The sequence below is a fragment of the Pristis pectinata genome, chromosome 38, assembly GCF_009764475.1.
Source record: "Pristis pectinata isolate sPriPec2 chromosome 38, sPriPec2.1.pri, whole genome shotgun sequence".
NCBI classification, from domain to species: Eukaryota; Metazoa; Chordata; class Chondrichthyes; order Rhinopristiformes; family Pristidae; genus Pristis; species Pristis pectinata.
The window spans coordinates 1,674,318-1,688,159 of NC_067441.1; the positions used below are offsets into that span (position 1 = coordinate 1,674,318).

At 53.3% G+C, this 13,842-nt stretch overlaps 1 protein-coding gene and 1 non-coding gene across 2 annotated transcripts; one reads left to right on the forward strand and one right to left on the reverse strand.

Moving 5' to 3' along the window:
• The first annotated feature begins 725 nt into the window (after window positions 1-725).
• Window positions 726-798, forward strand: trnat-ugu (transfer RNA threonine (anticodon UGU)). Its single transcript has one exon. It is a non-coding gene; the product is annotated as a tRNA-Thr (tRNA).
• A 5,703-nt stretch (window positions 799-6,501) lies between these two features.
• Window positions 6,502-12,596, reverse strand: LOC127586952 (dual specificity protein phosphatase 10-like). The gene is made up of 4 exons (XM_052045002.1): window positions 12,519-12,596; window positions 11,353-12,335; window positions 10,149-10,490; window positions 6,502-8,949 (listed from the first exon to the last, which is right to left on the reverse strand). The coding sequence occupies exons 2-4, from the start codon at window positions 12,308-12,310 to the stop codon at window positions 8,684-8,686; spliced, it is 1,566 nt and encodes a 521-aa protein (XP_051900962.1). The 5' UTR covers window positions 12,311-12,335; window positions 12,519-12,596; the 3' UTR covers window positions 6,502-8,683.
• Window positions 12,597-13,842: the final 1,246 nt, after the last annotated feature.

The window sequence follows — 13,842 nt, forward strand, 5'->3', positions numbered from 1 at the left end:
CCACAATGTCTCTGCCGACCATGATGGCAAGTTAAACTAATCCCATATCCCTGAAATGGACAATATCTCTCTGTTCCTTGCCTGTCATGTGCCTGACCAAACGCTTCTTAAACCCCTCTATCGTATCTGCCTCCACCACCTCCCCTGGAAGCCCGTTCCAGGCACCCACCCCCCTCTGTGTAAAACATACTTGCCTCACACATAAAGGATACTTTCCTCCTGTCTGGACTGTTGAAGGGTCTCGACCCGAAACTTTGACCGTCCATTTCCCTCCACAGATGCTGCCCGACCCGCTGAGTTCCTCCAGCAGCTTGCTTTTATAGTCCATGTTTTTATTTATATTGCTAGTAATATTGATGCTGTTTCTTTTGTTCTTGTAGCTGTTGTTTCTGTTTCTGAATGTTATACATTTCAATGAGATCATCTCTCATTCTATGGATCTCTGCATACTTATCTCTTTAAGGATGCCTCCATGCCCTTGATGGGTTTGTCCCTGATGGAACCTGCCTTAAATATCTTTCCCTTCTGCCCTGTATGAGCCTAGCCTACTGGCCTGCCCCTTTAAGGGTTATGCAGGCTTGCCTGTCTCTTTAAATCTCACCAATCTGGCTGTGGCTTCCCCCTGCTGGCTCTTCAGTGTAAGGGTTTGTCACATCCTATTTCTCGAAGGCAGCCTGCGCTCTCTGCCGGCTTTTGCTGCTATTTTCAAGCGCTGCAATGCAACTGGCTCCATAGCTCAGTGGTTAGAGCACTGGTCTTGTAAACCAGGGGTCGCGAGTTCGATCCTCGCTGGGGCCTCCATGAATTTTTTTTCGCCCCCTGATTGTAGTTAATGTTAACATACACAAAACAGAAATCAGTTTTCCCCCCAAATGTTTGAGGCTGAGTAGCAAACAGCTTCTTTATCTCAATTGGGACATGCTTGGCAGCAAAAAAAAAACTGGGACCTTCTGACACGGGTTATTCTATTTAATGCGAAACTCTTCAAATATTATTTAATGCAAACCCAATTTGAATGCAAAGCTTTTTATATTTTCACGCTAATTCTAATTTATTTAATGCCAGATGCATTTAAAGTGATATCTAAGAAGACAGAAAACAGGAAATATAAATTGCAAATGCTGTAAACACTCTGCAGGTCAAGCAGCATCTGTGGAGATGTTCCTCTGCACACACCTGCTCTCTCGCTCTGTTTCTCTCTCCGCGAATGGTGCCTGAACTGAATATTTTTGGCACTTTCTGTTTTTCTTTCTGATTTCTGCAGTTTTGTTCTGCGTTCCAAATGGGAAAGAGAAATACTTGGGCAGGTTATTCGAAGTACGAAGCTTTGGGGAAAAGGTTCTCAGATTTGGATTTTTAAAATCAGCTGCTTCACGCTCTGGGGGAATCTTCAAAAATGTTGTTAAAGAGTCAACAAACTCTCTGTAACCAGGCAACAGAACAGGAACACCCAGTAAATCCAATCAGTACAGGTAGATTGCTGCAACCCACCCGGTCTAACCCCAGGCTCCCCTCACTCCCTGCACCCTTTCAAATCGAGTTTATTGCCATGTGCACACGTACGGTGAGGTACAGGTGCAATGGAAAATTTGCTTGCAGCAACATCACAGGCACGTAGATTCAGACAACATACCCCACCTAGTCTAATCTTACATTCCCCTCACTCCCTGCACCCTTTAATAACCCACCAGTCTAATCCCACACCCTTCAATACCCCACCAGTCTAATCCCACACCCTGTAATACCCACCAGTTTAAGCCCACATGCTTCAATACCCCACCAGTCTAATCCCACACCCTTTAATACCCACCAGTTTAACCCCACATGCTTCAATACCCCACCAGTCTAATCACACACCCTGTAATACCCACCAATTTAATACCCCACCAATCTAATCCCACAGCCTTTAATACCCACCAGTTTAACCCCATATGCTTCAATACCCCACCAGTCTAATCCCACACCCTGTAATACCCACCAGTTTAAACCCACATGCTTCAATACCCCACCAGTCTAATCCCACACCCTTTAATACCCACCAGTTTAACCCCACATGCTTCAATACCCCACCAGTCTAATCACACACCCTGTAATACCCACCAATTTAATACCCCACCAATCTAATCCCACAGCCTTTAATACCCACCAGTTTAACCCCATATGCTTCAATAACCCACCAGTCTAACCCCACACCCTGTAATACCCACCAGTTTAACCCCACATGCTTCAATACCCCACCAGTCTAATCCCACACCCTTTAATACCCACCAGTTTAACCCCACATGCTTCAATACCCCACCAGTCTAATCACACACCCTGTAATACCCACCAATTTAATACCCCACCAATCTAATCCCACAGCCTTTAATACCCACCAGTTTAACCCCATATGCTTCAATACCCCACCAGTCTAATCCCACACCCTGTAATACCCACCAGTTTAAACCCACATGCTTCAATACCCCACCAGTCTAATCCCACACCCTTTAATACCCACCAGTTTAACCCCACATGCTTCAATACCCCACCAGTCTAATCACACACCCTGTAATACCCACCAATTTAATACCCCACCAATCTAATCCCACAGCCTTTAATACCCACCAGTTTAACCCCATATGCTTCAATACCCCACCAGTCTAATCCCACACCCTGTAATACCCACCAGTTTAAGCCCACATGCTTCAATACCCCACCAGTCTAATCCCACACCCTTTAATACCCACCAGTTTAACCCCACATGCTTCAATACCCCACCAGTCTAATCACACACCCTGTAATACCCACCAATTTAATACCCCACCAATCTAATCCCACAGCCTTTAATACCCACCAGTTTAACCCCATATGCTTCAATAACCCACCAGTCTAACCCCACACCCTGTAATACCCACCAGTTTAACCCCACATGCTTCAATACCCCACCAGTCTAATCCCACACCCTTTAATACCCACCAGTTTAACCCCACATGCTTCAATACCCCACCAGTCTAATCACACACCCTGTAATACCCACCAATTTAATACCCCACCAATCTAATCCCACAGCCTTTAAATACCCACCAGTTTAACCCCATATGCTTCAATACCCCACCAGTCTAATCCCACACCCTGTAATACCCACCAGTTTAAGCCCACATGCTTCAATACCCCACCAGTCTAATCCCACACCCTTTAATACCCACCAGTTTAACCCCACATGCTTCAATACCCCACCAGTCTAATCACACACCCTGTAATACCCACCAATTTAATACCCCACCAATCTAATCCCACAGCCTTTAATACCCACCAGTTTAACCCCATATGCTTCAATAACCCACCAGTCTAACCCCACACCCTGTAATACCCACCAGTTTAACCCCACATGCTTCAATACCCCACCAGTCTAATCACACACCCTGTAATACCCACCAATTTAATACCCCACCAATCTAATCCCAGACCCTGTAATACCCACCAGTTTAATCCCACATGCTTCAATAACCCACTGTCTAATCCCACATCTTTTAATACCCAATGAGTCTAGTCCTCTCCCCTCACTCCCTGCCCCCATTAGTACCCCACCCAGTCTAACATGAATCCCATTCACATTTGCTGTCTCTCACACGGTCTCACTCACACTCCATGTTCCAATCCTTCTATCACCCTCCACATCTCTCCGCCTGTCCCTGACGCCTCAGTCACAGCCCTTCTGTACCTCACTCCCCTCATTCCCTAACTCAGTTGTGCTCTCTCCATCCTAGATCTGTTTTCATCCATCGCCCCCTGCCCCCTGACCCTCGGATTCAGTGAAGGCGACAGTCTCTCGACTGATGCATTCCATTCAGTTACTGCTCTCAACTCCTTGGGAGACCCTCCCTCCCAACCTTGCACGGGCTGCTTCTACTTCACCGTCCTCAGGCAGATTATCGACCCAAGACATCGACAGTTCCTTTCCCCTCATACATACTGCTCGACTCGCTGAGTTCTTCCAGCAGATGAGTTGTTGCCCTCCTCTGCCTCCTGCCTGAAGTCCACAAGTAAGAGTGTGGGGGCAGACCCATTGCTCTTGCCCTACAGAACTCATTTCTTCCTGCCTTGACTCTGTCCTTTCTCCCCCTGGTCCATCTCCTTCCCACGTACATCCCTGACCCCTTTGATCCTCTCCCCACCTTGGTGGTTTCCACCCTCCTGGTCCCAACCAACTCACCTTCACCATGGATGTCCAGCCCTCGACACCTCCCTCCCACACTCGGCTCTCATGCCCAGGGTCAATCTCCACACTCCCTGATTGGCTGCTGACCAGCCCTCCAACTTCATCCAGGTAGGCTGCCCCTGTAACTTTATATCCTTGGTGATCCCCATTGTAATCTTCCCAATCCATGCTGATCTCCAGTAATCTGCACCATCATCTCTCGATTTCTGACGAATCACCTTCACAAACTGCCCTCCCCCCGACTAACACCCCATTTCCCATCCCTAACTCCCCTGTGAGAAGGAGGGGGTGAGCCGCTCCCTCAAACCACTGCAGTCCGTGTGGGGAGGGGCTCCCACAGTGCTGTTGGGGAGGGAGTTCCAGGATTTAGACCCAGAGACAGTGAAGGAATGGCGAGATATCTCCCAGTCAGGGTGGGGTGTGACTGGGAGGGGAACTTGCAAGTGGTGGTGTTCCCCTGCACCCACTGCCCTTGTCCTGGGTGGGAGAGGTGGCGGGTTTGGGAGGTGCTGTCGGAGTAGCCTGGGCGAGTAACCGCGGGGCGTTGTGTGGATGGTGCACACTGCAGCCACTGTGCGCCGGTGGTGGAGGGAGGGAGTGTTCAATGGGCTCAAAAACCTGGGATCTCCCTCTTCCCTGGACACTACTTCTTAATATGTTTTAACATCATAGGGTTGTAACTGTACAGCTTGAGGCCACTTGGCCCGTCAGGTCTATGCCAGCTCCCCTTAAACAATACCATCCATTGTGGCCCAGAATGTCCATTTACCTTGTGTTGTGCAAGTCCTCTCTGAAAGCACAGACCTCTTCTGTCTCCATCTCCCTTGGGCTGTCTGGAGTCTGACAGCACAGAACCAGGCCCTTCAGCCCACCATGACCGTGCTATCAAGTACCCATCTACACTAATCCCACTCAGTCCGTCACCTTCTTTACCTGGATGATTCAAAATGTTTACCTGGATACTTGTGAGAGTCTCTGCAACCACCACCCTCCTCAGGCAGTGCGTTCCAGATTCCAACCACCCTCTGGGTGAGAAAATTCTTCCTCAGATCCCCTCAAATGTCCTACCCTTTATACCCTAAATCCATGCCCTCTCGTTTAGACCCAATGGGGAAAAGTTTCTTTCTACCTACCCTGTCAGTACTCCTTATAATTTTGTATCAGATCCTTCCTCAGCCAAGGATGTCCCGGATCATTACTTCTCACTGCCCAAGTTCTTCCTCGTGCCCCATCCATATTTCTTGCCCCAAACCTTTCATCAGTGTATCACCAGCTTCTGTGTACCTTACTAGACTTGTCATCATCACGTACACATGGTGAAGAATTTCTAGCTCTTCTGTTTTTTTTCTCATTCCCATTCTTGACTCCATCTCACCAGCTTCCTTCTTCCAACCCCTTTTATTCCTCCCAGGGTGTATACATCACTGAGAATTCCAGCAATTAGTGTCCATCCCTGAACTGAGGGGGGCAGTTAAAAGTCAACCACATCAGTGGGTCTGGAGTCACATATCAGACCAGGGTTGCCCCCCCCCCAATAAAACAATCCAGTAGATTCATGATTACCTCAATTGAAATTAACTATATTTTTCAATTCTATCTTTACTTAATCACTTGAATTTAATGCTACAGCTTCTAGGGTGGGATTTGAACTTGTGCCCCTGGATCAATGGCCCAGTAACTACGGTGCTAGTTATACCTGTATCTTACGCCCTCCCTCATAACCCATCTAATGGTCATTTCTCTCTGAGGGAGTTCATCTCCTCAGTTATTACCCCTCTCCCAATCCACACTTCCTTTGAGCTGCCTCATTTCCCTCCTCCCATGCCCACCTGTCCCATTGACTTCTGCTGGCTCCTCACTCCCGTCTCCTGGTCACACCACTCTTTCCTGCTAACTGCACCTCCCCAAGGCAGGAGGGACTTAAGGGGTAATTTATATATTTTTTTAAACACACTAAGGGTAGTATCTAGGTGGAATGAGCTGCCAGAGGAAGGACGTGAGGCAGGTACAATAGAAGTCAGTTGGACAGGTACATGGATTGGAAAAGTTTAGAAGGTTATGGGCCAAACGCTGGCAAATGGGATTAGCTTGGATAGGGCATCTTGGTCAGTACAGACCAGTTGGGCCGAAGGGCCTGTTTCCGTGCTGCATAACTCTGACTCTATAACCCACCGACCTCTCCCTTCTGAACCCCATGATTCGACAAAGAACCATTCACCAAACAGACGTATTTAAAAATTGAACTTTAATAAATAACATGATGGAAATTTACCACCAAAAGGGTAGAAATAAATAAATAGCAAGTTAAACAACATAGATTGACACACACACACAAAAATCGCTAGCCAAGGTCAAAGCTTCACCTTTGATCATGGCTCTGAGGTCACCGATGTGAGCGGGTTTATCATGTAGTTTGGCGCAGTGTGTGGTGGGAAGAGGAGGTAGGTTATGGCAAATGGACAGTCACTGACTTTGGACCAGGCCCATGTTTGACTGGGGAGGCCATATCGTCACTTCTGTCTCTGACATCTGAAGCACTCCCAACATCTCTCTCCAGCCCCGGCCATCTCCCCACCCTCTGCTGCTCAGCCAGCTGTGCAGGACAGCCTGGGGTACACATGCAATGGCCTCCACAGCAGAATGACCAGACATGCTTCCTATGCCCACACGCAAAGGAGGTTCACTAGTGCAAGATACGAATGGGCTCTGCAGGAGCAGTCTGCGTCAGAGAGATGGGGGCCACACATCATCCTGTCACACTCTCCCAGGGCAGGGGTTAGATAGAGTGAAGCTCCCTCCACACCGTCCCGTCACACACTCCCGGGGTCAGACACAGGGTGAAGCTCCCTCCACACCGTCCCATCACACACTCCCGGGGTCAGACACAGAGTGAAGCTCCCTCCACACCGTCCCGTCACACACTCCCGGGGTCAGACACAGAGTGAAGCTCCCTCTACACCGTCCCATCACACACTCCTGGGGTCAGACACAGAGTGAAGCTCCCTCTACACCGTCCCATCACACACTCCCTGGGTCAGACACAGCGTGAAGCTCCCTCCGCACCGTCCCATCACACACTCCCGGGGTCAGACACAGCGTGAAGCTCCCTCTGCACCGTCCCATCAGTTTCTGCTCAGTCCTGTGTTCATGCCTTTATAGTGAGGGTCAGAGGCTGATGAAGAGCGTCTCACTTCCCCACAAGCTGGGGTGCCTAGGAAACTCTCTCCTTAAAGCAACTGGAAGACTTTAATCAAAAAAAAAGGCAGAATCCGAGGCGAATGGATTGAGGTGAATATGGTTAAAGGAGTATGTCCACTCTCTGGGAATAGTCCAGTTCACTGGCCAAGGCCCCACCGTCTCCCCGCAGAGTGTTGTACCCCTCAGGGTCCACAGGAACTCGGTGTGAAGCATCAAATGTACAGGAGCTGGTGAGGAGAATGTTGTCACTGTCCGGCCTGTGCCCAGGTGATTGGTGCTGATGGAGCCTTCTCTCCTTGGGATGGTAGCACAGGTGAACACTGTAGCCAGAGCGTCTGCTCCTCCCTCACCCTGAGCTCTCCCCGTCTGAGGGTCCTGCCCCCGCCACCCGAGGGTCTTTCAAGCCCACTTCCCTCATGGTGGACATCCAACCTACCCCTCGTGTGGGTGTCCTTTTCTCTTTACTCCTGTTGGCATGGGTCCTATTCACCCCATCTGCAAACACAGGCAGGGTTGACCATCACCTGGGGTAACCTGATCCCTCTCCATCCATCGGTCAGGGTCTCTTCCCCCACCCGTCTTCTCCTACACCCATTGGCTGGTGTGTTCTCCCCCCACACCCATTGGCCAGTGTAAACCCCCCTCCTGCACCCATTGGCCAGTGTAAACCACCCCCCACCCACCCAGCACCCATTGGAAGCCACCTAGGAAGTGTATTGGAAAGAAAGATGGTGCTGTACTGTCGTCTTCAGTGGGTGGCAGTGGGAGGGGAAAGAACCCATCTCTAGGTGCAGGGGAGGGCAGGAGCACAGTGGGGGCTCAAGGACAGAAACCTCGAACCAGAGGTAGCGCCCTCCCCCCAACCCAGCCTCAAGTCCAGCCGAGGGAGATGGTCATCTCACCTGCCAAATACATCTGTCCAGTGTGACCGGTTTTCACAGTAAGAGTCTCAGGATAAATTTCACCTCACCCAACCCCACCAATACCCTTCCCCACTACCCCCCCAACACAAATGACACACTCCAACCCCGCGCCAACTCCTGGAAGACGCACGCTCTTCCCCCTCCATGGCACGAGGGGGTATCAGAACTCACCAGGGTCCCAGAGTGCAGGCTGGCAGTTTGCCAGGTTAGAGTTGGTCGCGGTGTGAGATTCCTTGGGTGGGAGGGGTGGGCGGGGAGGGGGTGGGGGTGAAGTGTCCAGGCTTTGTTCCTGGGTCAGTTACCCCCTTCCTGGCTGGCTCTGATGCCCCCACCCCCCCTCACAAGTGGAGGGGACAGGGCAGGTCTACACCTCTGTCTCCAGCCCGGTGAGCTTGGGGGTGAGGATGCGGGGTGTGAGCCCCTTGTTGAGGTCCATCTCGAACTCCAGCAGCTGCCCCATGAAGTTGAGGTTGGGGGAGATGATGGGGCGCTTGCCCTTCACGTATTTGTAGGCATCCGTCATGGTCATTAGCGTGTGCTTCATCAGGTAGGCGATGACCAGCGTGGCGGAGCGAGACACACCTGCCTGGCAGTGGATCAGCACTCCCTTCCCTGACTCCTGGGCTTCCTCTGGGGGAGGAGGAAAGGAACAGCAAGAGTCCATAAAAAGCCAGAAAGAACCTCCCTTCACCCATCCACTCCCCACTACCCCTCACCTGCTTCGTGGCCGCAGGTAGTCCACCCAAGAACCCACATGCTCCATCCTGGAGGTGACCACCAGGCAGGAGCTACAGAAGCCTGAAGTCCCACACTGCCAGGTTCAGGAACAGCAACTTCCCTTCAACCATTCCGTTCTTGAACCAACCAGCACAACCCTAATCACTGCCTCAGTACAGCAACACTGGGACCTCTTTCCATTACAATGGACTTTGTTCCAATAGTGTTCTTACTTGTATAACTAATGTTGCGAATTTTATCTTGTGAACGTTGTGTATCTGATGCCATGTGCCTGTGATGCTGCTGCAAGGAAGTTTTTCATTACACTTGTGAACACATGGACTTGTGAATCTGACTATGAACTCGACTTTGACCCAGATTGTCTACTGCTTGAGAGATAAATACAGGACCTGGAGAACCACTCCCGTCCTGGTTCCCCCTGACACAATGCAGCATAGCAAGCGACCTAGACTCACGAGAATGTTGCCTGTACTTCAGGGCCAAGTTATAGGGAGGGGTCGGCAGGCTAGGACTTTATTCCTTGGAGCGTTGGAGACAGCAGGGTGACCTTATAGAGGTGTATAAAATCATGAGGGGCATAGATAGAGTGAATGCAGTCTTTTTCCCAGGATAGGGGTATCTAGAGGGCACAGGTTTAAGGTGAGAGGGGAAAGATTTACAAGGGACCCGAGGGGCAAGTGTACCCCACAGATGGTGGTGGGGATAATGGAACAAGCTGCCGGAGGAGGTGGGTACAATTATGACATTTAAAAGATACTCTGACAGGTACACGGCAGGGAGAGGTTTAGAGGGATATGGGCCAAACACAGGCAAATGGGATCAGCTTACATCTGCACACCAGAGACAGCAGACACTGGAATCTGGAGCAGCAGTCTGCTGGAAGAACTCAGCAGGTCAAGCAGCATATGTGGGTAGGGTTTTGACCCGAAACGCCAACAGCTCCTCCCCCCACAGATGCTGAGTTCCTCCAGCAGATTGTTTGTAGCTTAGATGGGCACCTTGGTCAGCATGGATGAGTCGGGCCGAAGGGCCTGTTTCCACACTGTATGGCTCTATGACCTTGACCCAACAACCCTTGCCTGCCCTCTCACCTATGAACTCAAAGGCCTCCTCGAAGTACTGCCGCAGGTTCTGCCTGCCGTTGTCAGTGGCCGGGAGCCTCTTGTAGCGCAGGGCGCCCCCCTGGGCGTGGTAGAGGGGCAGGTGGGTGGTGACGTTGATCACGTAGCCCACGTTGAGTTGCCTCATCCGGCCCAGGTCCTGAGCATCCTGCTCGTTCCCCAGGTACAGGAAGGGCAGGATGGGGCTCAGCTCCGCCTTCTCGATGTCAGGGGTCAGCGGGCCAGCCGGGGGCTCAGAGGTCGCGTCCCTGGCCTCGGGCGCCCTGGACGGCTCGCTCCCCAAAACAGAGGCGGGACCCTCACTGGCGTCACCTGGACAGAGACAAAGGGGAGAACAAACCAGTCATCCCTCTGGCTGCGTTTGCAACTGTCACCCTTCAACACCTACCTCAATCCCCACTCAGCGAACTGCCCACCCAAGGGTGACACAGCCAATGCCCTTTCACCTGTGGGCCCTCAGTGAGGCTTCCTTCCGATTTCAGATCTCCCCCGCCAGTTCTGCCCCAATCACCCAATCTGCAAGGTTTAAATACCCCCCCCCCAAATGGTTGGCAACACGTCCCCCCCTCAAATTCAGATGGCCAGATGTTAGCCCCCAGGTGTTATCCAATACTAGAGGGCAGTTCCCCACCGCTGGGAGCCAGATGTTGGCCACCCTCCCAGTCAAGGCCAGATGTTGGACCCTTTCCCCCGGGGCCAGATGTTAATCCTCACCAGAGACCAGAGTCCCCTTTTCCGGAGGACAGATGTTGGCCCCCCTCTCCCCCCCAGGGGCAGGGTTTTACCTTGCATCTCTCCAGCTGTTACTCCCCCAGGTCAACGTGTTCAACCCTCTCAGACCCAACCCCTTGCACCCACCCCGGGACCCCCTCCAGGCCAGCTGATGTCACCGCAGAGGGGCAAGCCAGGGCCAGAGGAAGGAGCAGACGCGTGGGGCCACCGGTCAGGTCGTTTGGTGCATGGGATGGGGAAAGAGGAGGATGGGGGGGGGGATGTGGGGGTGACACCGAGGGGGAGGGGAAGGGAGAAGGAGGCAGGACTGAGGGGGAGGGGGGAGGGACCGAGGGGGACTGGAGGGGTTTGGGCAGCGGCAGAATCAGCTCTCAGTCACCTCCCTATCCCCAGCCCCGCTCAGCCGGGGGTCCGGGACAGGGACAGGCTTCGGCGCCCCTACCTTGCGGAGGAGCCTCCTTGTCCGGCGCGCCGAGCGGGTTGAGCACCAGGTGCAGCGAGTGCGGCGCCGCCGGCCGGCCCGCCTTCCTGGGCCGGACCTCCGAGCGGCCGGCGTCCTGCGACCAGCAGTGCTTGGCGTCCCGGCTGGAGAGCAGGTCGAAGACGGTGAGCTTGGCGTGCTCGCTCCCGCCGCCGCCGCCGGGGCCCCGCGCCGCCCCCTCGGGCCAGCCCAGGCTCATGGCTCCCTGCAGCTGGATCTTGGTGTACTCCACCAGGCTGCGGCAGTCCAGGATCACGCCGGACTGCTGGTGCGCCTTGGACTCGGTCATCTTCCTGGGCCAGAGCTGGCGGCCGCCCCCCTCCTCCTCCTGGCCGGCCCGGGGGTCGTAAGTCACGATGGGGTCGCTGCTACAGAAGCTGCAGCTCGACCCCAGCGACCTGACGCCCGGGTCGCAGGTGATGCAGCTGAGGGCGGGCAGGCAGCCGAGCCGCCGCAGCCCCGAGGATGCACCGCCGCAGCCCAGGGCTCTCATCCCGGCTTTGCAAGGGACGCAGGAGGGGGAGGAGGCGCCCGAGTCTTCGCGGCGCACCAGCCGCCAGCAGCCCCTGCAGCCGCACTTCAGCGGGTGCATGCTTCCCCGGCAGCTGCTGGCCGCCGGGCTGGCGGGGCAGGCCGACCTCTCCCGGGCCGGCGACAGCTGCAAGGCCGCTTTCCGTTGCACCGCTCTCCTCCCGAAGCCGGGCAGCTGCTGCATTAGCCGAGGCTTCCTGGCCGCTTGTTGCCCCCGGCAGCGCAGCCTCGGGCTCTGCCCCTCGGGCCCGAGTCCGGCCACCAGCGTCTCCTCCGCCAAGCCGGGCACCTTCGGGCCGCACACCGCCTGGTCGAGATGCAGCGCCAACGACCGGGGTCTCTGCAGCACCCGTATCACCAGATGTTCTTCCAGAGGGGACGGAGGCATCGGAGATTGCAGCTAGCAGGGAGATCTGCAAACAAAACAAAAGCAAAGCATCAGCGTGTTGCAAAATGATTCATTGCACCATTGGCTGAGTGCAACAATTGAACCGGGGATAAAAGGTGGAAGCGTTGCAAGCAATTTTCCCCAAGCATGCAATCGGCTTCTCTTTCTGCAAATAATTGAATACCCCATTGCACGGGAGCTCACTTACCTCAGCTCGGCGGCGACGATTGTCAGGAGCTGGTTGCTGGCCGCTCCGAACCCGGGCGGCGAGGCTTCCCCTTGTTGTGGCTTGATTGACAGGGCGGCGGGTGACATCATCGGCAGCCAATGGCAGGGCGGCCCCGGGGAGAAAGCAACATTTCCGCGCGTGCGCGGGGCAGCAACCAGGAAGTGGGAGAGGAACAGAGCGACCGGGGGGCGGGGGAGGTGGGTTGTAGGGTCGGGTTAATGGGGCAAAATTCCTGCCCCTGGGTCAGCGGGGAGATGCCCGAGTCCATGCCCCCCTCATCCCAAGGACAAAGCAGGGGGCTCACTCCAAACGTCAAGCCTTTGGGTGACAAAGAGCGACAGCCCAAAGTTCTCCACAGATTATTGAATGTGTTAATAAGGAATCCGCGCACAGCAAGCTCCCATACAGCGGGAGCATCGAACTTATAAATGGTTTCGTGGGGGGATGCATTTTCGCATTATTCGTATTATTTCCTTATTATGGAGGAGGATATTCGGCCCATCGTGTTTGTGCCAGCTTTGAGAGCAATTCCCCGCAATCCATTTTCTCTCGCATGTCCATTAACAAACCCCTGATTATCTCACCACCAACCCACGCTGGGGACAATTAACCAGCAGCATGTCATCTTTGGGATGTGGGAGGAAACCGGAGCACCCGGGGGAAACCCACACAGTCACAGGGAGAATACACACACACACACACACACACACACACACACACACACACACACACACACACACACACACACACACACACAGTGCCCAAGGTCAGGATTGATCCCGGGTCAATTGAAGCTAGCTCTACTAACTGTGTCACTGTGCTGCCCAAGAAGCTAAGGAAAATTTTTGATAGGAAGTTATGCAGCCTGTCATGTCGGTGACAGTCCAAAAACAAGTCCCAACATAATCCCACCTTCCTGCACTGGGTTCATAGCCCTGCAGGTTACAGCTCTTTAATTAAAGTCTCTTGTATCTCCACACATCCAAGCACTGTTTAAATGTTCCCGGACGAGGGAGTCAAAGGATTTATTGACGTCGGAAAAAGCCACCTACAGTGGTTGGTGCTGATCCCTGTATTTTCGTTCGAGTTGTCGCTAGTTGAAGATCTCACTCACTGCGCCTCTGGATGGACACTGTGATTGGGCGGGGGCAGGGAGGAGCAGCTTTTCAGTCATGGGGAAGAGGAGGTTGAGGAGGACTCCTGCTGATGACTTTCCCTGTGGCCCCTCTGTAGATGCCCCCCCACCCCCCAAGTCTGAGATGTTTCCTTTCTTGTAAGTGCTCACAATTACTGCATCTCTGGG

Bases quoted from the DNA above. Each gene is read 5' to 3' on its own strand.
- LOC127586952 (XM_052045002.1), bottom strand. From the start codon at position 12,310: ATGCCTCCGTCCCCTCTGGAAGAACATCTGGTGATACGGGTGCTGCAG. The intron at 10,491-11,352 runs GTAGGGGCGCCG...GTCTCTGTCCAG, and splicing joins CAAGGAGGCTCCTCCGCAAG to GTGACGCCAGTGAGGGTCCC. The intron at 8,950-10,148 runs GTGAGAGGGCAG...CTCCTCCCCCAG, and splicing joins GGAGGCCTTTGAGTTCATAG to AGGAAGCCCAGGAGTCAGGG.